This window comes from Sesamum indicum, linkage group LG4 (genome assembly GCF_026168435.1).
Source record: "Sesamum indicum cultivar Baizhima isolate 11 linkage group LG4, ASM2616843v1, whole genome shotgun sequence".
In the NCBI taxonomy this organism is placed as follows: Eukaryota; Viridiplantae; Streptophyta; class Magnoliopsida; order Lamiales; family Pedaliaceae; genus Sesamum; species Sesamum indicum.
The window spans coordinates 11,378,947-11,404,440 of NC_142660.1; the positions used below are offsets into that span (position 1 = coordinate 11,378,947).

Genomic DNA, 25,494 nt, shown 5'->3' on the forward strand with positions numbered 1-25,494 from the left:
TATATTCTTTCTCCTTAGTCAATATCATGATGAATAGGGTAGGAGCATCTTTCTTGAGGCGTGTGTCAATGAATCTATGATAACGCATAAAAGGGTATGAAGAATGTGACAAATTCTAACTCAAGACAATGGTGAGGAAACAAAGGAAGAAAAAATGTGGTAGTAAAAGTGGGGAGTGGGAATGTAAAAGACATCATTTCCAACTTGTCTTCCTCCTCTCACTCTTAGTTACAAACTTGTAAATGGTGGTGATGAGGTGGGAATTGGAGAATACAACAATTGTCTTCACTTTCAGAAGATATCATGCCACCCCCACCCCAATATTCTCCATTTTTCAGGTTTAGGGTGGGGTGGGAAAACAGAAGATCCAGCAAAATTATCAAAAGATGAGAGCCTTCTACGTGGAGCTGGCCCATCAGTAGGCTGATGGTAAACCAGGCCCAAAATACACGCACTCATTGCACGTCCATTTCACTTCAACCACCACCTGAATATGCGCCCCGTCTCTTGCCCACCAAATACCAACACTACAGACCCCTCGCCCATAAGCAATTCATTGACAGCAACTTCTTTCCCAGTTCAGTTTGTGCACCAAACACAAATACAGAACCAAACAACACAAGAATAATGGAAAAGGGGAAAAGGAAGAAGGACAAAGTAAAAACATTTACAACCTATTTTTTCAGAAAAGAATAACAATATTATTTTTAAATATATATATATATATATGTTTAATTATACTATTAACTACATTTTTAAGATAACCCTCAACTGACTATTTAAAAACATAATATTGTCTTAACTAAAAAAAATAGAATAAATTACAACATATTTTCTAAAATTTATCATAATTACAAATATTGTTTCATTGTTTAAAAATTATAAATATGATTAATGATTGTCTAACAAATACCCTTTGTGACAACTCATTGTAACGGGTACTATTTAAAAGACTATTAATTTCAGGGGTTATTTATAATTTTTAAATAATAAAATGATATTTAAAATCAAAATAAACTTTAGAGGAGCTCTTTATAAATAACTCTAAAAATTAATATCCTTAATCTGCTCACAGATTTTCATTTATTTGCCACTCGTAAGATCTCATATATTAAACTAGTTCTCGAGGTTTATGCATATATTCATGAACCATTGATCCCCTCTAATTAAGAGAACATTTATGTTATGTAGATGTCAATGAAAAAATATATATATATATATATCTATATGTTGAAAAACTAATACAGTACATGAATTGAAATGATTATACAAATATTATGCTCCCTATAACTAAACAATCTGAATCTTACTTGCCTAACTAAAATAACATACAAAGTTACAATCTACTCATCCCCTTCTTTGAGGGGGTGGGGGTGGGGGTGGGGGTGGGGGTAGTACCGTAAACCCAAATCCACTAGAACCCCAAAAAAGAAAGAAAAAAGGAGGGCCTTCAATCAATCAAAGAAGCCCAGATAATACAAACACCCCAAGTAATATGAGCCAAACAATGTGAACCAACAAAAGAGCCTGACCCGCAGGGCCCGACCCGCCACTGCCCCCCTCGCAGAACCCAGATTTCTTTACCCGGACCCCAGCGCACTGGGCGTCAGCGCACCCGCACCAGTAGGTGGTGCCATCATTCCCGCATACCGGGTCGGGCCGGAAGCAGTTGACGGGGCAGAGACTCGGTTCGGGACGCAATGGGCAGATGTCGTTCTCTAGATGCTGCTGTTCAGAGGGCAATAGGAGGATGTTGGGGTTTGATCGGATGGTGGGGAGGAACATGGTGGAGAAAATAACGGTGAGGATGAATATGGAGGATGGTTCGATGCAGAATATTTGCATCTCCGGCGAGCTTTAGAAAGAACTATGTATTACAGCTAAAGCTCGCCTTCTCAGAGATACCACACAACCTTCTTCTTATTGCATCAGCTGACTTCCTGAACTCATATCTCTTGGTACACTTCACTCGTACATCTATCACAACGGACCAATCAAAATTTTTAGGGAACCGAACTGCGACGCGACGTCATTCCTGTCTGAATTCTAGACGAGCCACCCTGTCCGTAGACTCCGCCTCAATGCTACGGTTTGTCTGTGTGTGTGTTTTTCTTGTTTCTTGGTTTCTTTTTTTTTTTATGCATAAAACCTATATCACAGCCCACGACCATCAATCTCCAAATATCAAAACGAACTTTCGAGTAAAAGGGCTCCTCCCAATTTCAGTCAAAGCTACGAAAACTATGCCGCGCCCATGAAAACGGCCTCAGCGAAAACTGTCCACAAACGAGTCTGAAATTGTTCAAAACTCATTGGTAAAGAAGCATTCTCCAATCCCTATATAAGCTCTTGCGTTCTCTCTTCTTCATCAGCCTCAGTAATAGACAAGAATAAAAAAGAGTGCATTGCAGAGAAGAGAAAAGCGTTCGGCGTCCCGAGTTACCTGCATTAATCCTTGCACAGCCTCTCAGCACGCTTAATTAAGAATCATGGGAGGTTGTGCAAGCAGACCAAAAGACTTGGACGCCGAGCTGAAGGCGCCCGCCCCTGTCGAAGCACCAGCTGCGGTTGATGCGCAGGCGGTGGAGGCTGATGAGAAGGCCAAGGCTGAGACTGCTCCAGAAGTAACTTTCCCTTGTGTTCAAATGCAATTTGTTATGGTATTTGTTTGATTTTCATCTAAGTTTACGAATGTTTCTATTTTGATGGATTATTCATTCAGGAGAATAAAGATGGAGATGAGGCTAAGAAGGAAGAACCCTTGGTAGATATATCTGAAGAGCCTCAGGCGGCGGCCCCGAAGGCGGAGGAAACCGAAGTAGCGGGCAAGTTAGAAGCTGTTCCGGCCGAAAGCAAGGCGCAGGAAGTGACGGAGGCCAAGGAGGAAAAGAAAGAGGAGACAACGGTTGCCGCGGCTTAGAAGCCTAGCAGCAGTGGGTGATGATGCTGCCCGGAAGGAGGACAGATTAACAGAAGTGGTGCAAGGCACGTGCTAGGTTTTTATTTTCTGTTGCATTATTCAGAATCGGGTAAAATGGAGTCCTTTTTCATGTTTATCACTATTTATTTATTATTGAGGCTCAAAAATAACATGTACTAATTCTGAAAAATAAATCAAAATTTCTGTTTTTGTAGTATTAAGCTCATTAATTTTATTTTATTTTTTGGATGGTACGTGCATGTTTTCAGTTTCATAGAAAGATTGGTTGGTTGGCGTCTTATTTTTCTGTGGGCGAGATGCGCACCGCATTGCTCATTCTGCAATGGTGATAAAAGGAAAGGGAGAAAGGAAAATGAAAATAATGCAATGATATAAGTTAAAGCATGTATGTATCACACTACAAAGCTCATTCTCTGTCTCTACTGCACGCCCACTCAACAGTAATTCTTAGCAATATTAAGAATACCTTCAATTGTCATTCATTTACGCATATTCTCCATCATACATATTACAAATTGGCAGCTACCAGAATTGTTTACCGAGCAAATATGCAGAAATGAAGTGCCTGACACAGCAAATTAAGAAAAAGAATGACAACATGACCTTTTATTTTAATTGTCAACAGCTCCACATGTTTCTAAGTTAAAGCAGAAGAAAAAACCTCACGCCTTGTATCACTTACTTCCAACAAAGCTTTCTAAGCGAACGAAATATAACAATTCTGAAAATAACAGCCGTGCACTTACAGAAATGATTGGTTTAGCAATCCAGACGTTCAACTGTAAGAAAGACAACACTATGTTCTATGGCCGTTCTTGACTTTGAGCATCAGCAATCCACATGCAAAATTCCCATTTTTTAGTGTCTCCTCAAAACCTCAATGAGCCGCTACATAGCAACTCTACTCGCAGAGGATAGGCTACCACGAATTTACTTTCTATCTCATCAATTGTCAGTTTCATATATGCTTTCCCGAGGAACAAACTGTTACCACATGTGTGTTTAAAGTTAGAATACCACAGAGAATTCCTTTTTCCACATTGATATGTAATCAATCACCTTTTCATCTTCTCTCTTATTTCAGATCCTTCTTTGGGCTTTGTAGGGAGAAAACAGGTTCACCCAGATGATCTTGACTAGCGGGTTGGGCAGTTGTGGAACTCTCATCACCAGATTCCCAAGATAGAGTATCAGTTTTTGTGTGATCTGCTGATCCGACTTCAGGACCCTCAGAAAGCCCCTTGCCAGAATTTTTGCCAATCATGTTCTTGTATATGGCAAGAGCTTGGGCCATCATATTGGCGGGGTTGGAAGCACTGGATGGGAGTAACACCGTTGTTCCCTTGATGAATGGAGAAAACAAAGTTCCATTTGAAATTCTTGCCTCAATAACAGTGATAAAACATGAAATTAAGCTAGGTCTGTGATTTTACCTCCTTCGCAATCATGCTGAAGGCTTGAATATATTGCTCAGCTATTCTTAAACTTGCTGCCTGCAAATCCATCGCATAATTGTCATCAATGCATATCGTATGCGTAACAAAGAACTAGCTTACAGTCCACATATTATATATTTTCCAAACTGAGCAATATCTTTCATCATATTTTCTGTATGCTGCAGAAACTTAGAAATAGCTTACATGTAAATGGGGTCCTTTTTTACTCTCTTTCCCAAAGAGTATATAAACAGGGAGACTAGTGTACTAAAAACTATAAATAAAAAGAAATCCTAGGTGTCTGAAAACAATATAAAGAGATGAGGAACCTCACCTCCACACCCCCAGTTTCTTTGAGGGCTTTAGACACCATAGCAATTCCTTTTGCAGTCGCTTGTGCTCTAGCAAGGATAGCTTCTGCTTCTCCTGTTATAACATAAATTCAATGGAAATGAACGATTAACGGATCCAAATATTCAACTTCAGAACAAAAACTAAAAGCAAAAAACCTAGACTTTCCTAGACAAACCATATGTTAATATTTATAGAATCTTGTAAAAATCATGGCAAAAATTAGTGGACAAACGTCCACTAACAAGTCTAGCTTACTCCCGTTCAACTTCTTGCGGACAAAACACCAAACCATGTAAGGTTATACCACTAACAACCATTCCAACAAGATAACCAACCTAGAGCTCTGTTGACCTGATCCTGCTTAGCAGCTTCTGATGCAAGGATCACTGCATTCTTCTTGCCATCAGCAATATTAATATTTGCCTGCCTTTCCCCTGTACAGCACATAAATCAAATGAATATAAGAGAGGCTGAACATGCACTGGTTTGGATCGTCTTCGATACATTCTAAACCATGCCATAGCATGCAAAGATTCATTCTGGGCCAGCTAAGGATACAGTAAATATTTTTACTCTTCAATGGAAATTCTTAACTCATCGCCACCACTATGAAAACTATAAGGCCATCAAAATATGGTGGGAAAATAATTGAAAGTGTCCATTTCCTTATTAAATGTCACAAGCTGGAGTCCTCTTTATGATGGTAAAGTTGTCTTTATTATTGTTCCCCAATAGCCTTATTTACACAATCATTCGCAGCTTCCAACTCAAAACTTAAAAATTCTATCCACATATTTATCTGCTGCATGCATCAAGAGAAAAACTGGAATATGTAAGCTCTTATGCCTCAATTCCTTATGCAAATAGATCCCATTGAGCTATGATAACTGTAAATGTCCTTGGATATTGTACCATTTCTCCTCACCAAAGCGTTTCCTGAATGCCTGGAGCTTGCCGCTCAGTAACATCATGTAGTGTGCACGTGTTACAGGAATCTTACTGGCATACAAATGCTAAGTGTGATATTAAGTGTTAACACGCAATTCACTTATTTGGGCTGCACACTCACTGTGTACTTACTCCAATACGTATATATAAAACCCGGGTAGGGGTCTCTCCGCTGATAAGATTGTCATTATACAATCAAAAAAGTAAATTGTGTTTAGTAGGGTCTGAGATTTAGCTGTCCGTAATGGTGACCAATTTAAACTAAATGATGCAGAATTACCTTCAGATTCTAAAACTTGAGCTCTCTTCTTACGCTCTGCTTCAGCCTGCATCTCCATCGCGGCCCTCACTCCTCTGGGAGGAGATATATCCCCTAATTTGGTGAACACAGTCTTAGAAATAAATAAGATGCAGCAGAAACCCCAAGGGGTTGTTAAACCAAACTAACAAATATTTTCATAATTGAATTTACCCACTTATTTCATAACGAAGGCATTGTAAGCCCCAATCTTTTGCAGCTTCATTGATGGCAATCTGCAGCAAACACATGTAAGATACTCAATCCAAAGTCTAAATAAAGCTGCAAACTACCTGAATGTCAGAGGATACGCAAATCACTTTCAATGCAAAATGAACTACCAAGGAAAAATAACACGAATCAAGTATAATGGCACATAATAAAAGGTGCCATCATCTGCCCAATTGCTACACATGTTCTATGGTGCTCAGCTACAGTATCTCTAAGTATTGAGTCCAAGGATCTTGAACACTGAAGAATATAAGAGAAATACTCAAGATCTCAACATACAAGTGTGAGTAATGAGTATATCTTTCAAATCCATTTAATGACCTCATTTTAGTTTTGGTTCAGAACTGCATCAACTATGAAAATGTGCTTGGTTATGAAAACAAGATAGCAACTTCAACAAAGTACGGTCAACATATATAATCCACAACCACCTGTTGTTATAGTTTCTTTAAAAAATAAAAGTATATTATGCAATGGAGAACTTAAATATAAACTAGTGTAAACAAGGCATACATAACAACCATAAACATTCCTAGTGAACGGTGAACACAAGAATAATCTAATTTATATACCAATGTAAAATACGCACCACTATCTTCTCATTTAGAGTGTCCCTTTCTTCAAAGGTCTTGTCAAGAGTTATCTTACCCAGCTCACTTCGCATGGTAGTCTGTGCAAGCTGAATCACAGCATACAATGGATTCTCAACTCCATATGATGCCAACTTTGGGTCCACTATCTGCAAATTCAAAAGAAATATATCAAAATTTCAAAAGTTTATTGATAGGTATTCACATTCATGTCAACCAACATCATATACTAAGCCTACGTGCCTTGACATAGAGGACTCCATCAATTAGAATGCTGACATTGTCCTTAGTAATTGCAGACTGGTCGGGAATGGGGATTGCCTCTTCTTTCAATGAATGCACGTAAGCAATTCTATCAACAAATGGAATCAACACGTGGATTCCAGGAGTCAATGTCTTCACATACCTCCCAAATCGCTCAACAACATATGCCTTCTTCTCAGGTACAATTCGGATCCCCCAATTCATTGGTGGCGGGATCTCATACCTTCACCAAAAGTTGCATCAATTTTATCAGATTATCTACAAATTACAAAGCAAGTTTTACATTATGAATCCATTACTTAAGGATTTAGTTACAGCTAATACTTCATAGCCATTTTATTTTATTAATTTATTTTTTATATTTTTAACCCTTTAAATGAATTTGTTTACATAGTTTTATTGATTTTGAAATTTTTGGCTCGTCTCTCTACTGGTTTTAGCATTTAGCAATAAGAACACATCACAAGTGAAAGGAGACACAAAGAAATTGTATAAAGTGGTAAATGACGAAAAAACTAAACGCATAATAGATTGTAATGAATTATGCAAGCAATAGCAATCCTATCTGTAAGAAGCAGCAAATCAACAATAAGCAAAAGGCAATAAACAACAAATAGATAAACACGACAAACAAATCAGTAACTTGAAGCAAAAAAATCTCACAGAAAACTCGATTGCTAATTCAGCAGCAACAATAAAAAAATAGATCAAAATGCACGCAAAATGAATAGATGCAGTAAAATCAGTCAATACACCGAGAAAAATGATAGAAATGCCGTACGAAATACCTAGTGCTAGGGTCCCGCAGGTGGCGTATGTGGCGAACGGTGTTAAAGAATGGGGAAGGGAGTTGGGCCGGCGCACCGCGACTGGAAGGTTGATGGAGAAGCGGCGGAGGAGCAGTGGAGATTGTGCGGGAGGTAGTCGCCGATTGGGCTGCGAGGAGATTTCTCAGGGTGCGAAGCTTGTTGAGAGAAATGGATTTGACGATATTCATTTTTCTGTTTCCACAAGAGAAGAAATTGAGGGGATTTAGAATAAAAATGGCTGAGCCCTAGTAAAACCCACAATACTTACATTAATGTCTAGGGCTCGCAACGAGTGGAGCTCGATACAGTATTTTCTAGTTCGAGCTCTCGAATTTGTTCCAGAAAATTTAAATAACATTGCAGCAGAATTCAGAAATCAGAAATTTTACTAATTGATAATGGTCTTCTTACAACATTACAACTCTTTTACAAACAACTCTCAAAGCAAACAAAAATGTAAGGAACTAAGGCTGGAAAGGAATATAACAACAAGAATTAAACAAATCATAGTTCCCTAAAAACTCACCCAAACCCAAAAAAAAGAATTAAAGAAGATGCTAAAACAACACCCAAACCCAAGAAAAAGAAGAACAAGTAAAATGCAACAGAGAAAGAAGGATTACCTTAAAGCCGTACTCGTCGCCGTCCTTGTTGCCGACTTACCGTCCTTGTTGCCGTGAGTTTGGGACTAGGGTTCTAAGAAATGGGTTTGGGGAAGAAATGAGAGGAGAAAGATGGAAGCCGTACTCGTTGCCGTACTTGTCGCCGGTCTCGTTGCCGACCTGCCGTCCTTGTTGCCGTGAGTTTGGGGTTAGGGATCTAAGAGATGGGTTTGGGGAAGAATTGAGCGAAAAAGAATGGAGAAGAAACAGAAAGAGAGAAAGAAAGAGGAAGAAGACGAGAACAAGAGAGAGAAAGTGATGTATTACTATTATTATTATTATCATTATTATTATTATTATTATTATTATTATTATTATTTTAAATCATGAGATCGAATAATAAAATTTTTATATAGATATAATTGAAATTAATATATATTCACAATTTGCAAAATTTATATACTTATAAATATTAGTATAACAGTAATGTAACTATCATTTTACATTGTTAAACAATATGGGTTAATCGAGCCATCAAAATTCAGATCAGACCGTTAGACATGATAAAACTTATAGAAAAATACATTTGGTAAAGTTTTAAACTTATTGGATATACGGATGTCGAGATATCGTACTCGAATCATAAGAGTAATCATTTAAGATGGTGTATCATTGAATCAGACCATGTGATTTTAAATCATACCGTCTGATATGATTTAATGAACACAATCTTGTATATATTTAAATTTCGTATGAATCAGGTGTCTAGATTTTAAAATATTGTAATTATTGATTAAACTTTTTAATCTCATTATATATAATAAAATAATAATTAGAAGTTCAACCATCATCATCATCATCATCATTATTATTATTATTATTGTTATTATTATTATTATTATTATTATTATTATTAGTTTAATTCATAGAAATTACTAAATTTTGACATAAATTTATAAATAATAAAAAATCATACGTGAATTACTTGTCAATTTAAAAAATGTATTACATAATACAAATATATATTAAAATATAACATAAAGATATTATAATAATTTTAATTATAAAAAATATTATAATTTACTAAGTTGTTGATTAAATTTATTTTTATATAAAAATCAAATGTATAAATAAAAGTACCATAATTTATTATTATCCAAAATAAAATGTATGATATTGATTAATAATTATAATATATGGTCAATTTAGATTATCAAACTGATTAAATATTAAATATAAAATTAATTATATAAAAGATTTAAAAATATAAATATATAAAAAAATAATAAATATCACCTAAAACTGAGCTAAATTTCGAATTGGAGTCGAGCTCAAAATCTCAAATAAAATATGTAATATTATATACCAACGTATCACAACTTGTAACATAGGTGCTTATCCAAGTTGGTACCCGCTTTCTACACGTCTATCGGTAGATAACGACACGAAATTTCTTATTATGTTGTATTACCATTCCCAATAACCTCGTTTTGTTTCCCTTCTATTGAAAATGGGTGGGCCTCTGTACAACATTATCATATCTTCTTTGTCATCTAGTGATATATTGTATGTGTTGCAGGTACCAATCTGCGTCCGTGTGATTTTTACAAGAGATCTGATGGAGGCTCATATCCCGGGTATCCGTCGCTTCTGGAATATTTTGCCTCATCCCGAATTGACGAAGAACTCATTCGGGACGATGCATTTCAACTATTGCGTAAAATATCAATGAACATGTTGATCTCCACAACTGGGGGTTCAATTCATTGGTGTAAGCCATAATTACATCTGAGTTCATGTCATATGGCTGCCAGATAAACTGTTCGGAATAAAAAGATGTAAATTAATACGCATATAACTCACGGTGCAAATATACGTATAATATTAAAAATAAATTACTTGATCTGCCTGCATCTCATCCACTATTAATGGATGGCAGCGCCAGCCCTTATTATATATATATATATATATATATTTGTGTATTTGGTTTGAGTTGTAAGGTAGGGCGAGACTCAAATATATATGAAGATGAGGTCAACCCTAATCATTAATATACCTACATACCCAAACCCACTCCAATTTACCAAAATGATGTACAACCCTAACACCTTTTTATTGCCCAACTACAGCTGAGAAAAATGAAAAATAAATGCATCCTTACAATTTCAATGTTTATTTATTAGTAAATAAGTAACAAACAATTATTGTATAATAAGTCTGAAAACTTTTAGTGCAACTCCTCTGTAATAAAAACTTTACAAGAATATACCTTTACTTTTTCTTTCTAAAATTAAGGAAATGTGCACATATATACATCATATCTATCAATAATTTTAATTAAGTATGAAATCTGGAATACATTTATTTTATAATTCCTACAGACCAATTACATAAGAATTGATTTGAGATGAACTCATGTCGCATCCAACTCCTTCTTATGGGCTCCAAAATAATTGAATGTGATTTTTGGTGTGGTCTACTTCATGTGGAAGCCTAACTCACCACGCAAACTCAACCACACCTGGCCTCACTTGAATGGAGTACAAGAGTACCCACTGCATAACCCAGTGGTGCTGCTGTAGGGAAACAGAGAAACGGGTCGACTCTGCGGTAACTCGGGTATTGGTCTCTCCAGATTCAAGTACTCCACCACTTCCTCCATGCTTGGCCTCCCTTTGTTGTCATTCAACGTGCACAGCAACCCGATTTCCAACACCCGGATTGCTTGATCCGGGTTCACTACCGGACCCATTCTCCTATCCACCAGCTTTGCTTTCTCCTCACTCTCATGCATGCCCCATGCAAGATCCAATAAGTCGAGCTCCCCCGGGTTCATGGACCTCCGCCCCCGGCCCGACACGACTTCCAATACCAAAACCCCAAACTCGAAAACGTCTACTTTTTGACTCACCAATGACTCAAAACGGGTCGACTCCATTGATGACAAAACAAACCCGAAATCGCCCAAGAGTGCCCTAAAGCTAATATCAAGAAACACGCTACTGTCTTTCACATTCTTGTGAGCTAAACCCTTAGAATGCAGATAGCTCAAAGCCTCAGCCACATCCTTCACCACCTTAAACCGTCGAGTCCAAGGCAAAACTCCAAACCCGAAAAGCCACTTATCAAGACTCCCGTTGGGCACAAAATCATACACAACAATAGTTTCTTGACGATCAAAGCACCATCCCCTCATAGAGACTAAATTCGGATGCCGAATCTTGCCAATTGCCTTCACTTCTTTAATCAATATGCGCCTATCTGATGCAAGCGAGCTGAAGAACTTATTTGAGAAACGCTTCACCGCTACATTGCATCCGTTTAACAACGTGCCCTTATATGTTACACTTCTAGCATCACTCCCCAAAATTTGTAACTCGCCCAAGCCCCGTGTAGCAGAAGAGATTTCAGCTAAACTGAATTTCCTGGCTCTGTTTGGAGGGCTCAGCCGCTGTTTTTCCTTTGGTACCACCGTGATTTCATCGGAACCATTCTTCTCCTTTCTCTTGCCGTTGAAGTACAGATTAACCATGATTACCAGCAAAAGCACAACTACAGCTACAAAAATATAGAAACTGCTCGGCGTTTTGCTGGGAACAACATGATAACTTTCCAATGTAATCTTACTTTCGCAGCTTTCAGGCGAAGGAACCCGGAGAAAAGCCTTACTAACACAAGTGAAATTCCAGGAACATATACTGTGAACCTGTGTGTGATTGTGTCCTGTTGAACCCGAGAATCCAATAAACATGTATTCATTTAGATAAGGTGAAAGATCAAGATTACCAGAGTAAATAGCTCTAGTAGGAGGCACTGTTCCATCAGGCCCAAGATAAATCTCTAAGAACTTCCTGGACCCATCATAAGTTATCCAAGCCCGATGAACTGAGCCGTCATTGAGATGAACCCCAAAACCCGAAGCGTCGACAGCTGCGGCAGAGACTATGCTGCCTAAATTGATGCCTACATGATTATCATTCGGGTCGCCGAATTCCGGGTTCATGCGAGTATCGAATTCGACAGCAACTTCTTTGTATTCATCCTCGCAGGCGTCGTTCAGCATGCCGAGCCAGGGGCCGGCCCTGCCAACTGTGAACTCATCGGGAACGATGATGAAACTCAGCCCACCAGAAGTATAGCCGGAACTGTTTGACGGGTTCTTGATTTGGAAGGAGAAAGTGGTGGTGAAAGAGGCAGGGGTTCGGGTATTGGGGTCCAATATGCGGATCGGAGATGAGAAGATTGCTCTACCAGCAGAGTATTGGAGATTAGTTTCTGGGATATGGATGCAGCCATTTTCAGTTGAGACTGCTGCGCTGCCTAAGAGCGTGATATCTTGATTGATTATTCTTGGATTATTGGGGCTGAAATCGGGGAAGGAGATGCGCTTGGTGATGTTGATTTCGGGGCCGGAGGGGGATTTCTTGTCAGCTGATTCGGCTGAGTTTGTGGTAAGAATGAGTAATAAGAAAAGATGAGTAGGAGAATTGAAGAGAAATCTGTGAGAAAACATGATGGCTGGGAAGGAGAACAAGGGAAGAGAAGTGAGTAATGTTCTTGAGCTTGTATGGGTGCTTGAGTGAAGGAGCAGGGGCCAGGGAAACTACTGGTCCTGCAGATTCCATCCTCTAAATTGTAACATAAAAACAACACAGTTTGATAGATCAAAAAATTAAAAACAGTTTGGATATTACAGATTTTGGGTTAATTACATTTACACAATTTCTAGGAATACGAAATTATGTTTTTTTTAAAAAAAATTAAAATTATACTTACACTCCTTTTAATTTTTTTTATTTTTTTACAAATATCACTCTTCCATTAGGGTTTGAAGGGAAAAACAAAATGGTAACAGAAAAAAAAAAATTACATAGATTTTCTATTTTGCCCCTTATTTAATATTTTTATGTATATTTTTGTACTTATAAAGATATAAAAATAATATATATATGTGTGTGTGTGTGTGGGTGCACGTAAAGTGAGGTTAATATCACTACAATTTTTTTTTTAAGTAAAAAATTATTACATGAGAATGTTAAGTGAGGGATAAAATTAAAAATTTATGTAACTTTTTTATAGCGTATACATTTTTCGTCCAAATCCTATCAAAAGAGAATTGGGTATATTCAGTGCATTTGCAAAATGATGTAAGTATAATTTGAAACTTTTGAAAGAAAAGTATAATTTCATATTTTTAGAGGAAGTGTAAGTATAATTAACCCTATAAATTTTGTAGTTTATTATTTAATATGTACATACAAATTGCATAAAATAGATGTTATTTGCATATTTTTAGAAAAATATTTTCTATTTCCTTTTTAACAAAAAAGAAAAGAAAGATAATCTGGACATGAATGTGTGTGTGTGTGTGTATTTCCGGAGGTAGGTTTTCTTAAGTTTGATAATCCCTGTTTTTACCGGTATCTAGTTTTCTGGTATTCTTCTATAAAGTAATTGCATTATCAAAGAAGAACATGAGCAGTTTTACTTTTTGAAAATAAATACCCATTTCAGGAAATAAAAATAGAGATAATGGAGAGGCAAACAAATCAAACCAAACTAAACCAAATCGGAACTGTATAATCTGTGGCTAAGTATGAGTGGTTCATAAAGAGACGATTTTTGGCTGCTTCTGCAGTCCTGATAACATAGCAGACCATAGATAACAGACAAACCCAACACCAATCATGTTATTGTTTAGTCAATTAGGTATGGCCATGAGTACATTTCAGTATTTTGAGTTGAAAGTGATACTGCACCAAATCAACATCACGCTCACACATTAAATTCTCATTTTGCACCTCCCCATAATTATTATTTATACATACATCTATAAGAATTTTTGTATGATAGAAACGATTATGATTATTGCGGAAGCCTGATAAGATCAATTTTGAACTAACATAAATAAGGATAATATAATGTGAGAGCGGACTAATTGCAATTTTACTCACGTGGCATCATAATGTTTGTTCTATTTGTCTAAAAACACAATTATCGGGTCTGGTTCCCATTCCACACATACATCATTGTTAATTGTTATTATTTGATAATAAGGAAGGAAAGGGAGCACCCAGTAGGACACATCTGTCTGTTCGTTCGGTCATCAAGGTTGGGATTTGGATCAGAAGGGCATATGCATTACTGTTAGTGCGAGGGTCCATATTTATATAATTTCAAAAGCCAAATCAGGTTCAGCTTAATAACATACAAGTTTGACCCATCTACTAGACTACTAAGAAGATTGAATGAATTGGCATGGCACAGATTTCTCAGACAAAACACTAACTATGAATTGAGTTAAGACTCCTGGATCTAAAACTATATCATACGCTTTAGAGCGGATGATAAACAAAGTAAGGAGGATACTGCAACTTTCTAGAAATGCACAAACATATCATGACAAATAAAAAAACATTAGGACCTGCAAATATGTAAATTGATTCCGAACTTGAGGAAAAAGGCACAAGCCATCCAGGTCATTGAGCAGCTCTTGGATCACAAAATTGTAAATTCATCTTAAAAATGTCTATGAGAATTCAGCAAATAAACTTAATTAAGAGAAGAGAATCACAAGGAAATAAAGAAACCATGTATGGATAATCCTACAGCTTAACTACTCATTCATCCTCAGCCATGGATCCCTTCTCACTCACATAGATACCGTCGAGGAATTTCCTAATATCCTTCTTCTTTACATGGCATTTCTGTTGAAATAAAATAGACACCAGTCAGTGTAAGATGTGCAAGGTAAAACTGGGGATCAAACATCCAATCAGATATACAATATATGTACCAGCAAATAACAGCATTTCTAGAGAAAAGAAGAAATAAGGATTCCATGCAGTACCTGATTTATCAAGGCAGCAGATCGAGAAACAAGCTCAATGTCATTCCCTTCCAAAACTAATTCATCCTTAACCTTCTCAGATCGCACTACTGTAACCCCTTCAAGCATATCCACCTTCCTCACCTGGCGTGAAGAGCAAAAGGAAAATTGTCACTTCTGGCCCCAATTAAACATGGCTTAAGCAACAAGATCATGCTCAGGCAACTCTAATTGCCAAACATGAGAAACATCATGGGATCAAAACCCCAAAACAGCTATTTTGTACACAAAATGATTAGCATAATATGCAAACACATATAAAAACAGGTACTTCACTATTATGTCCTTGTTTCATACTTGTGTATATGAAATATATTACCAAAGACAGAGTTCTGATGTTTCAAGAGTAAGTTCCAGATAACATCAAGAGATTTGCACAAGTAAACCGATACACTAAATTTATTAACAAAAGCAATCAAAGCTTTTAAATATCACTTTTACACAGACCTCTAATTTTGTTGACATACAGATACCTAATTTAAGCAATTGTTGCACCTCAAAAAATGTATTAGGATTGCCAAAGAGGGCAAAGCAATTTTCAACTAAAAAGGTACATACATAAGCTAATGTCAAACCATGATCAATAACCTATATACTCAACTTTTGTTAAAGAACTTTCCTGAACATTTTAACAGCAGCCATCATCATTTTTAGTAAGAGAAGATACAAAGTGAACTGGTACATAGAAACTGTGGTTCCAAGTAAGCATTTGCACCAATGAAACTCCTACAACAAATGTTTCATTTAGTCTCCAGCAAAACCCAATCCTACTGAAAAATGTTCCATACAAGAGCTTAAACCAATAAAAGAGCTTCAGTCAAACCAGTCATCCAATGTTACGATTGAATATAATAATATCAAGTTCATGCACAACTAGTAACCTCAACGTGTACAATAGCGATTATGATTGGCACTAGGACTCAAAACAAATAAGAAAAAATAATTTTGTCTTTCAGGCCTTAACAGAACAGACCGTAGCAACAACTTAATTCAGCAAATTAGAACCAATCCACATACATAGAGCAAAAAAAGGAGGAAATTTCACAGTCAAACATCAAAACTAGGAAAAATGAAGAAAATGCAGCAGAAAAAAGCTAATAATTTTCTCTCACCCTCTTCTCGCCAAGGAAGTTACGGATCTCAATGGCGGTCCCGCTATTGGTGATAGACGCGTTAATCGGAAAGTGAGCGTAAACAAAGCGCATCTTGTAGCGGTAACCTTTAGTAACGCCATTAATGAGATTGGAAACGTGGCTGAGGGCGGTGCGAATGGCGGCGGTTGTCTTCCGGCTACCGAACCAAGCATCAACCTTGAGCTTCTTCTTTCCGGTAGCGTCGTCGGTAATGAGCTGGAAATCGAGGCTCAAATGCTTGAAATCACGCGAAAGCTTACCCCTGGGACCTTCGACTTGGATCAATTTGGCCTTGACAGTGATCTTGATGCCGTCGGGAATATCCATGGTGTCGGAGGAGAGAATTGTCTTCATGTTTTGTGTGGTGTTATGTCGTCTTCCCAACTGTGTGAAGTGTGTGCTGTTCGGGGCAAAGAGTAAGGCGAGCAACAATTTTATACGAAGCGGCAAAGCCCTAGTGGCATAAGAAGGCCTGATGCTACTGGGCTTAGAAATATGAGTAACAACCTGACAGTCATTGGACCCAAAACTAACTCCCTTTATATTTTATGATTTTGGGCCAAATTTGAATGGGGTAGCCCAAATAGACAGAAGCCTCCTTAAACGTAAGTAGGTTTTGAAATTACAGTTAAACCCTCGGTCTTTGAAAATATAAAATTATACTTAATCTCCAAACGAGTTTTATAATTATGCTTACGCGCCTATTTTAAAAAATCATTATTTACACTTGATCTACTTGCGTTAGCGATTGAATAAAAAATATTAACATCAACGTAACTTTATTACATTAACATTTTGATAATAATATTTTTATATTTATAGAAGGATGAATATGATAGATGATGGTGCGTAGTAGCTAAAAGTAAAAATAGTAAGACGATGGATGGGTTCATTTATTATTCTCCTACACAACACTGTTAATTACTAATCAAAATATGTAATTAATTTCTCATCACAACTACTATACAATAATTTATTGATGAATACAAATATTAATTATATATTGTTATAAACTTAGAGAAATTCTAAGTTTATTGGCCTATCACTCTTAATAGAATATAAAGTAAAATATATGTATTTCTCCAACAAACTTTCTTATTCACTCCAAAAATTCATTTATAAATAAAATACGTGGTGGTATTTATAGACCACAAAAAATGTGGTTACAAAATATACCATAGATCATTATAATTACAAATCATAATGGGGGATACAAAAGGGTATAACATAATGGGTATTAAAAAAGAATATGAAGAGGTGTATGCATTCATATGTACATGTTATATATAATACCCCCCTTGAATGCATACCTCTTTATCATATACATCCTGCCTCGTTAAAAACCTTGCCTGAAAAAATTCAATGGGATAAAAACTAAGGCTAAGGAAAAGAGTACAGTTGTATAATCTCCTCCTCAATTGAAACAGATATCTTTCAGGTGTCACATACCAATATTACGTATGAGTTGTTTGAACACCTTTGTTGGTAATGCCTTCGTAAACAAATCCGCTAAGTTCTGACTTGATGAAATTTGTTGAACATCAACTTTGCCTTCCACTTGAAGCTCGTGAGTGGAGAAAAATTTTGGTAATATGTGCTTGGTTCTGTCGCCTTTAATATAACCATCCTTGATTTGGGCGATGCACGCCGCATTGTCTTCATATATTACTGTGGGACTTTTCTCGATTAATTCCAGTCCACATGACTCATGCACATAATGTATTAGTGATCTAAGTCATACACATTCACGCCCAGCCTCGTATAATGCAATTAATTCTGCATGATTTGATGAGGTGGCTACCAAAGTCTGTTTGGTTGAATGCCATGAAATAACAGTTCCACCATACATGAATACATATCTAGATTGAGATATATCTTTATATGGATCAGATAAATACCCCGCATTTGAATAAACAACTAATTTGGTTGTTTTGGCATCATCATACCTTTCAAAATATAGTCCCATGTCACTTGTTCCACGTAAATAACGTAGAACGTGTTTAACACCATTCCAGTGTCTCTTTGTTGGTGTTGAACTATATCTTGCTAGTAGATTAACTGAAAATGCTATATCTGGTCGGGTATTATTAACAAGATACATCAATGCACCAATTGCACTGAGATATGGTACTTCTGGACCCAAAATCTCATCGTTATGTGCTGGAGGACGGAAAGGATTTTTATTAACATCAAGCGATCGAACTACCATAGGTGTACTCAATGGATGAGCTTTGTCCATATGAAAACGCTTAAGGACTTTTTCTATATAGTTCGATTGATGAATGAAAATTCCACCCTTAGTATGTTCGAACTGCAGGCCGAGACAATACTTTGTAGTGCCTAAATCTTTCATCTCAAACTCACTTTTTAAGTAATCAGCTGCTTTTCGAATCTCTTTAGGAGATCCAATAATATTCAAATCATCAACATACACAGCTATGATAACAAATCCCGACTCTGTCCTCTTTATGAATAAATATGGACTTATTTGATTATGGCAAAATCATTTCTTTATTAAGTACTCACTAAGACGATTGTACTACATACGTCCTGATTGTTTAAGTCCGTACAAGGACCTTTTCAATTTGATGGAGTACATATGACGAGATTTTGACTGTAATGCTTCAGGCATTTTTAATCCTTCTGGGATTCTCATATAGATATCTGTATCCTATGACCCATACAGATATGTAGTTACCACATGAGCTGCATTTGCAGCTGTTCAATTACTAATAAACTGATAAAAAAAATCTAAGTGTGGTTGCATCCACTACAGGTGAATATGTTTCAGTATAATCAATTTCGGGCTTTTGAGTAAAGCCTTGGGCCACAAGTCTAGTTTTGTACCTTACAACTTCATTTCGTTCATTTCTCTTGCGTATAAACTCCCACTTATAGCCAACAGGTTTGACATCTTTTGGTATTGGAATTATTGGTCCAAATACTTCTCGCTTATTTAGCAAGTCTAGCTCATCTTGTATGACCTTTTTCTAACTTTTCCAATTATTTCGATGTCTACATTCCTCCATAGTTTGAGGATCATTTTCATCTTCATCCATGATTTGGACGGCTACAGAATAGGCAAAAATATCATTCATTTCAATTTCTTTTCGATACCAACCTAAACTGTTATGAGCATAATTAATAGACATCTCGTAACTATCCTCGAGATCTTGCTCATTACTTTTAGAGTCATCAGATAAAACCGCTTCAGGGATTTTATCCTTAGAGACACTAGTGGTCACATTACCATCGTGATTAATTGAGACGATATGTTCCTTTCTCTTTCGAGGATTTGCATCTTTAGAGCCAAGTAGTCTACCACGCTTCCGACGTATTTGTGACTCAGATGCATTTGATTTATTTAGAATCGCTTCAAGGACTTCTAAATGAGCTGGAATATTTTCAGCCGAAATATATGATTTTGTGACCTTTTTGGTGTCTATCAATGCTTCTGGTAGCCTATTTACAACACTTTGCAAATGTATGATCCGTTGAACTTCAAGTTCACTATCATTTGTCTGTGGATCCATAAAAGATATAGATGTTGCATTCCATGCAATATCTTTCCTTTTAATCTCCTTATCTACTCCCCCTAATGCCGGGAATACTGTCTCATTAAATTGACAATCCAAGTACCTAGCAGTGAATTGATCACCGGTCATTGGTTCAAGGTACTTAATAATTGAGGGAGACTCAAAACCAACATAGATTCTCAGTCTCCGTTGTGGCCCCATTTTAGTTCGTTGAGGAGGGGGTATCGGGACATACACCGCACAACCGAACAACTTTAAATGAGATATATTTGGTTCTCTTCCGAAAACCAATTGTAATGGAGAAAATTTATGATAAGCGGTAGGTCTAAGACGAATTAGAGCCGCTGCATGCAAAATTGCATGCCCCCATGCCGATGAAGGCAATTTTGACCTCATCAATAAGGGTCTAGCTATTAATTGTAACCGCTTAATTAACGACTCTGCTAGGCCGTTTTGAGTATGTACATGAGCAACTGGATGCTCCACAACTATCCCAATTGATTGACAATAATTATTGAAGGATTTAGAAGTAAATTCTTCCGCATTATCTAACCTTATCCTTTTAATAGGATAATCAGAAAAATGAGCTCTCAATTTAATAATTTGGGCTAACAGTCTTGCAAAAGCAACATTTCGTGTTACAACAAGCTTACATGTGACCAACGTGTTGATGCGTCAATCAACACCATAAAGTATTTAAATGGTCCACATGACGGTGTTATTGGCCCGCATATGTCTCCTTGAATTCGTTCAAGAAACATAGGAGATTCTACATTCACTTTTGTCATAGATGGCTTTATAATTAATTTTTCAAGAGAACAAGCCGAACATATAAAATCACTTTTAACAAGGAACTTCAGGTCCTTTAGTAGGTGTCCATGTGAATTTTCAATTATCCTATGCATCATTGTTTTACCTGGGTGGCCAAGTCTATCATGCCACAAAGTAAAAATACTTTGATCAACTAACTACGGGTTAGTGATACTATGTGTTTCAACGGAGCTTATCAATGTGGCATATAAACCAGAAGTATATGTTCTCATTCTTTCTAAAATTTGCTTCTGGCCAGTTTTATATGTTGTAAGATACAAATATTCGATATCATTTTCATTCATGGTTTCAATATGAAAACTATTTTGTCGAATATCCTTGAAACTCAATAAGTTCCTTTGTGATTTACTAGAATATAAGGCATCATTGATATGTAATCTTGTTCCTTCAGGTAACAAGATTGTAGCTCTTCCGGAGCCTTCAATAAGATTGCTAACTCCTGAAATAGTACTCACATTTGTTCTTGTCATTAACAAACTTGAGAAAAATTTCTTGTTTCTCAAAATTGTATGCGTAGTTGCACTATCAACAAGACAATGTTCCTTGTCATTGAGATTTGTAATGGCTTGATCCATTCTATACAAATGAGATAGATATATAATAAGTAAAAGAAAAACTTCATTAATAAAATATAAAAGCATTACTAGGTAAAAAGAAATACCCTACAAATGAAAGTAAACATAACTAAATACTGGAAACATACTAATAACATTTGAGATAAATCTAATCAACAAACATGTCGAAATCCTCAGTAATGTCACTAAACTGTAAGGGCAGCTCTGGGAGATTTTTGTCATCATTTTCAAAGGATTGGAAAAAATCTGATGCATCCATGTGGGTATTGTCTAAAATTCCAACCTCAACAAGATTAGTCTCGACATCTTTACCCTTTGCTTTCACAGAAGCCTGATATAATTTGACCAAATGTTGTGCCGTACGACAGGTACGGGACCAATGTCCAGGCATCCCACATCTATAGCAAAGATCTGCATTTGTTGTTATCTCTTATTGATTCTTTGCCTTGTTCACACTGTTCTTCTGAATATTGGGATTAATCAATGTATTACCACGACTATTACCGCGACCGCGACCGCCACGACCACGACCATAAGAATGGCCCCGTGGTGAGCCATGGTAATGACCACGCGCCTTTCGTGAAGAAGTAGCAATTACTTCAGACAATGCCGCTGAAATTTCAGGAAGTGGCTTGGAACCAGTCGGTCGGGTGTGATGGTTATTCAACAAAAGCTAATTATTTTCTTCTGCAACAAGCATGCATGAAATTAACTCTGAATAGGTTTTGAACCCGCGTTCCCTGTACTGCTGCTGGAGTACAAGGTTGGATGCATGAAAAGTAAAAAATATTTTTTCCAACATTTGTTCATCCGTCACATCTTCTCCACATAACCTCAACTTTGATACAATTCGAAACATTTCAGTATTATATTCAGCAATCGTTTTGAAATCTTGCTGTCACAATTGTATCCACTCATATCTTGCACGTGGTAAGATTACAGTCTTTTGATGGTCAAATCGATCCTTTAAACTCTTCCAGAGTTGAAAAGGACTTTTGACTGTTAAATATTGAGACTTCAGGCTCTCATGAATATGATGACGAAGCAAAATTATTGCTTTAGCACAATCTTGCTAAGAAGAAATAGTATTTTTTTTTTATTGTTTCTCCCAATTTGCTACTTGCCAAATGTAGTTCGACATCAAAAACCCATGATAGGTAGTTTTTTCCAGAAACATCGAGAGCAACGAAATCCAATTTTATGAGATTGGTCATTAAGCTTGATCGACCGTAACGTAACGTCGTGCTGATAACGTGTTATAAACTTAGAGAAATTTTAAGTTTATTGGCCTATCACTCTTAATAGAATATAAAGTAAAATATATGTATTTCTCCAACAAACTTTCTATTCACTCCAAAAATTCATTTACAAATGAAATACATGGTGGTATTTATAGACCACAAAAAATATGGTTACAAAATACACCATAAATCATTATAATTATAAATCATAATGGGGAATACAAAAGGGTATAACATAATGAGTATTAAAAAAGAATATGAAGAGGTGTATGCATTCATATATACATATTATATATAATATATATTATATTCTACTACGTACAATTAGCAGCCTCTCATCATCTTCCAATAATTTATTATATATAATGAAATTAAAATGATTCTGTAGGTACGTACCACGTCACATTAGTATACATGCATGTTCCTTAATATATGTGAAAGCTGGATTTTAATTAGTTTGTAAAAACTAATTATGAAATATATATTGGTGAAGAATGAAGAACATGCATATGTATGCTTGGCTATGATATGGGGATTCATTTCTCAGTCTATTCTTTTGTGAGTTTTAATTGCATGCATAGATAGCTGCCAATTCATGAGTTTGATCATCAATTAATTAATATATATTAGTAAGTTATATAATTAAGTAGTGATTAGTGATTAATGATGCATGCGCAGGATATCAATGACCCTGGGACTATTTTATTATGGGCTCAAGGACACCACAGCTACATATGCTTCCAATTTCCTCAACCTTATTCCACTTATCACTTTTCTCTTCTCAACTATCCTAAGGTATATATATATATACACACACACATATATTATGACTTAAATCATGCTAAAAACAACTAAGAAATATTTAAATTCGGGATTAAATTGATATATACATATGTATATTACAACATTTTCTTTGTATTTTTTTTAATTAAGAATAGAAGCACTTGGATTCCACAGTCGGACTGACAAGCTGAAAACCTTAGGCGCAATGTCATGCCTAGCCGGAACATTGTCTATTGCCCTATATAAGGGCAATTCCTTCCATCTAACTCATTATCGTAACCACCAACACCAGATCATCATTAAAACCAATAAAAATAAAACTCGAGGAACCATGTTTTTAGTCGGGAGTTGTTTGTCTGCTGGTACCTGGTTCATTCTACAGGTAATTAATAATCACTTGTTTCGTTTATATATATATATATATATATTGTGTTGCAATAGATAGATGATATTCGTCTTAAATGTATGTATTTCATGTAACGTGCATGGACAGGTGAAGCTATTCAAAGTATTTCCACATAAATATTGGGCAACGCTTGTGACTTGCATCTTGGCATCATTTCAAGCTATCATAATTGGAGTATGCATAGACAGGAAGCCCAGTGCCTGGCGATTGGCTTCGAATCTTGAGCTTCTTACCATTTTTTACTCGGTAATATTTAATTCATCTATTTTCCGCCAACACGCTATCAATCATAGATATTTTTACTTAAATTAAATTTGATTATTTATCCTATAACACAAATCACACAACTAATATATTATATTTATCGTATAATTGGTTGTAATCTTGTAAAATCCAATTCGGATTAAAATTTCCATACAAAACTAAAAAATCTCATTTCATATATATTTGATTGTCCAATGACGGGGTGTTAGGGAATATTTGCAACGGCTGCAAGTTTTTGCCTGGTCTCATGGGCAATTACAGAAAAAGGGCCCACATATCCATCAATGTCCAATCCCTTATCCCTCATTTTAATTGCTATAGCAGAAGCTGTGTTCTGGGGTGAAGACATCTCCCTCGGAAGGTTCAAAATCATATATATTACTTATATTCCTAATAAAATTAATTTGAATTGGTATTTAATTTTTATATATATATATATATAGTTTAAAATTAATTTTGAGAAGATGGAGTGTGGTGTTAGTGCAGCTTGATAGGAATGGGTTTGACTATAGCGGGGCTGTACTCATTCTTGTGGGGAAAGAACAAAGACACAAAACCCACGCTGCTCCCCCTCAAAGAAAGCGGCGGCGCTGGTGGTGGAGATGCAACGCCGGAATCTGCGTCCTCAGCGACGATAGTTCCAGCTGCTTCTCCAAATTAATTATGATTAATATTTTACACATTTGAAAACCTTCATATCATTAATATTCATGAAAAGTTAAGTTCATGAAATTAATTGTAAATTAGGAGTAGATTTTCACAGTCATACTTTGATTGTGAGACTAGAGGATACCAGAATCAGTTTTGTCTTAATAGTGGTTACCAATGACCCAGTTGCAGGATTTTGATAATGCAACAATACTAGATCGAAGACGCGAAATTCTAATCTGACCAGGTATGATGGTGACCAATCGTATGTTAAGTGTATTACATTTGGTTGTTGTATGATTGATTTGGTTGGATGAAAATACAGTATACTTGAAACAACTAAAAGAAATGCAATATAGTAGAATGCAATATAAAAATACAAGTGACAAGAGAGATGATGATATAGGATGAGGTTGTTATAATGAGGAAGCACAGAAAGAGAGGCTGAGGAAAGCATCTTGAATGAAAGTATGGAGATGAGGGGAGTTGAGAGCAATGTAACAGTATATCAACTCCTCCATTTGGTCCCAGTCCCAGTCCCCAATTCCCCCTACATTCTCCAGCACTTCAATTATGGATTCTCTGATTTCGGAAAATGGATTGGTCGAGTACTTGACTGCGCAGATACAATCGTGGAATGCCCCACCAGCAACGTCATCCGGCAGCTTGGCTGAAAAGCTTACACCTGATGATCTCCTACCACCACCACCACCAC

The 25,494-nt window shown here is 36.3% G+C and overlaps 6 protein-coding genes and 1 pseudogene across 8 annotated transcripts; 2 read left to right on the top strand and 5 right to left on the bottom strand.

Annotated features, from left to right (window-relative positions):
• Positions 1-1,228: 1,228 nt before the first annotated feature.
• LOC148788461 (uncharacterized) lies at positions 1,229-1,845 on the bottom strand. Its single transcript, XM_088879728.1, has one exon. The coding sequence runs from the start codon at positions 1,843-1,845 to the stop codon at positions 1,459-1,461; it is 387 nt and encodes a 128-aa protein (XP_088735854.1). The 3' UTR covers positions 1,229-1,458.
• Positions 1,846-2,489: 644 nt separating this feature from the next.
• Positions 2,490-3,137, top strand: LOC105160257 (uncharacterized). Its single transcript, XM_011077565.3, has 2 exons — positions 2,490-2,624; positions 2,723-3,137. Exons 1-2 carry the CDS (start codon positions 2,490-2,492, stop codon positions 2,918-2,920), a joined length of 333 nt encoding a protein of 110 aa, XP_011075867.1. The 3' UTR covers positions 2,921-3,137.
• A 382-nt stretch (positions 3,138-3,519) lies between these two features.
• LOC105160259 (SPFH/Band 7/PHB domain-containing membrane-associated protein family) lies at positions 3,520-8,790 on the bottom strand. Of its 3 annotated transcripts, XM_011077568.3 has the most exons (11): positions 8,495-8,788; positions 7,851-8,063; positions 7,042-7,285; positions 6,798-6,947; positions 6,156-6,213; positions 5,960-6,052; positions 5,067-5,165; positions 4,712-4,803; positions 4,375-4,434; positions 4,001-4,283; positions 3,520-3,925 (listed from the first exon to the last, which is right to left on the bottom strand). In XM_011077568.3, the coding sequence occupies exons 2-10, from the start codon at positions 8,057-8,059 to the stop codon at positions 4,017-4,019; spliced, it is 1,272 nt and encodes a 423-aa protein (XP_011075870.1). In that variant the 5' UTR covers positions 8,060-8,063; positions 8,495-8,788; the 3' UTR covers positions 3,520-3,925; positions 4,001-4,016. The 3 variants fall into 3 exon arrangements, with proteins under 3 accessions (XP_011075870.1, XP_011075869.1, XP_088735853.1); XM_011077567.3 differs by having other exon boundaries at positions 3,520-4,283; XM_088879727.1 differs by lacking the exon at positions 7,851-8,063 and having other exon boundaries at positions 3,520-4,283; positions 8,495-8,790.
• A 1,930-nt stretch (positions 8,791-10,720) lies between these two features.
• On the bottom strand, positions 10,721-13,127 carry LOC105160260 (L-type lectin-domain containing receptor kinase VIII.2). Its single transcript, XM_011077569.3, has one exon. The coding sequence runs from the start codon at positions 12,984-12,986 to the stop codon at positions 11,001-11,003; it is 1,986 nt and encodes a 661-aa protein (XP_011075871.2). The 5' UTR covers positions 12,987-13,127; the 3' UTR covers positions 10,721-11,000.
• Positions 13,128-14,890: 1,763 nt separating this feature from the next.
• On the bottom strand, positions 14,891-16,917 carry LOC105160261 (large ribosomal subunit protein uL6z/uL6y). The gene is made up of 3 exons (XM_011077570.3): positions 16,475-16,917; positions 15,324-15,446; positions 14,891-15,180 (listed from the first exon to the last, which is right to left on the bottom strand). Exons 1-3 carry the CDS (start codon positions 16,847-16,849, stop codon positions 15,094-15,096), a joined length of 585 nt encoding a protein of 194 aa, XP_011075872.1. The 5' UTR covers positions 16,850-16,917; the 3' UTR covers positions 14,891-15,093.
• Positions 16,918-21,585: 4,668 nt separating this feature from the next.
• Positions 21,586-22,553, bottom strand: LOC148788462 (uncharacterized; annotated as a pseudogene).
• A 795-nt stretch (positions 22,554-23,348) lies between these two features.
• LOC148788463 (protein WALLS ARE THIN 1-like) lies at positions 23,349-24,792 on the top strand. The gene is made up of 5 exons (XM_088880095.1): positions 23,349-23,473; positions 23,612-23,843; positions 23,955-24,113; positions 24,341-24,492; positions 24,618-24,792. The coding sequence occupies exons 1-5, from the start codon at positions 23,349-23,351 to the stop codon at positions 24,790-24,792; spliced, it is 843 nt and encodes a 280-aa protein (XP_088736221.1).
• Positions 24,793-25,494: the final 702 nt, after the last annotated feature.

Excerpts from the sequence above, each read along its gene's own strand:
- LOC148788461 (XM_088879728.1), bottom strand. The coding sequence starts at position 1,845 with ATGCAAATATTCTGCATCGAACCATCCTCCATATTCATCCTCACCGTT.
- LOC105160257 (XM_011077565.3), top strand. The coding sequence starts at position 2,490 with ATGGGAGGTTGTGCAAGCAGACCAAAAGACTTGGACGCCGAGCTGAAG. Across the intron at positions 2,625-2,722 it reads AGGCTGAGACTGCTCCAGAA|GAGAATAAAGATGGAGATGA; the intron begins GTAACTTTCCCT and ends TTATTCATTCAG.
- LOC105160259 (XM_011077568.3), bottom strand. The coding sequence starts at position 8,059 with ATGAATATCGTCAAATCCATTTCTCTCAACAAGCTTCGCACCCTGAGA. Across the intron at positions 6,214-6,797 it reads CTCTAAATGAGAAGATAGTG|ATTGCCATCAATGAAGCTGC; the intron begins GTGCGTATTTTA and ends TGTTTGCTGCAG. Across the intron at positions 5,166-5,959 it reads TCAAGTTTTAGAATCTGAAG|GGGAAAGGCAGGCAAATATT; the intron begins GTAATTCTGCAT and ends TGTGCTGTACAG.
- LOC105160260 (XM_011077569.3), bottom strand. The coding sequence starts at position 12,986 with ATGTTTTCTCACAGATTTCTCTTCAATTCTCCTACTCATCTTTTCTTA.
- LOC105160261 (XM_011077570.3), bottom strand. The coding sequence starts at position 16,849 with ATGAAGACAATTCTCTCCTCCGACACCATGGATATTCCCGACGGCATC. Across the intron at positions 15,447-16,474 it reads ACTTCCTTGGCGAGAAGAGG|GTGAGGAAGGTGGATATGCT; the intron begins GTGAGAGAAAAT and ends TCTTCACGCCAG. Across the intron at positions 15,181-15,323 it reads CTGCTGCCTTGATAAATCAG|AAATGCCATGTAAAGAAGAA; the intron begins GTACTGCATGGA and ends TTATTTCAACAG.
- LOC148788463 (XM_088880095.1), top strand. The coding sequence starts at position 23,349 with ATGCGCAGGATATCAATGACCCTGGGACTATTTTATTATGGGCTCAAG. Across the intron at positions 23,844-23,954 it reads GTACCTGGTTCATTCTACAG|GTGAAGCTATTCAAAGTATT; the intron begins GTAATTAATAAT and ends GTGCATGGACAG. Across the intron at positions 24,493-24,617 it reads GAAGACATCTCCCTCGGAAG|CTTGATAGGAATGGGTTTGA; the intron begins GTTCAAAATCAT and ends GTGTTAGTGCAG.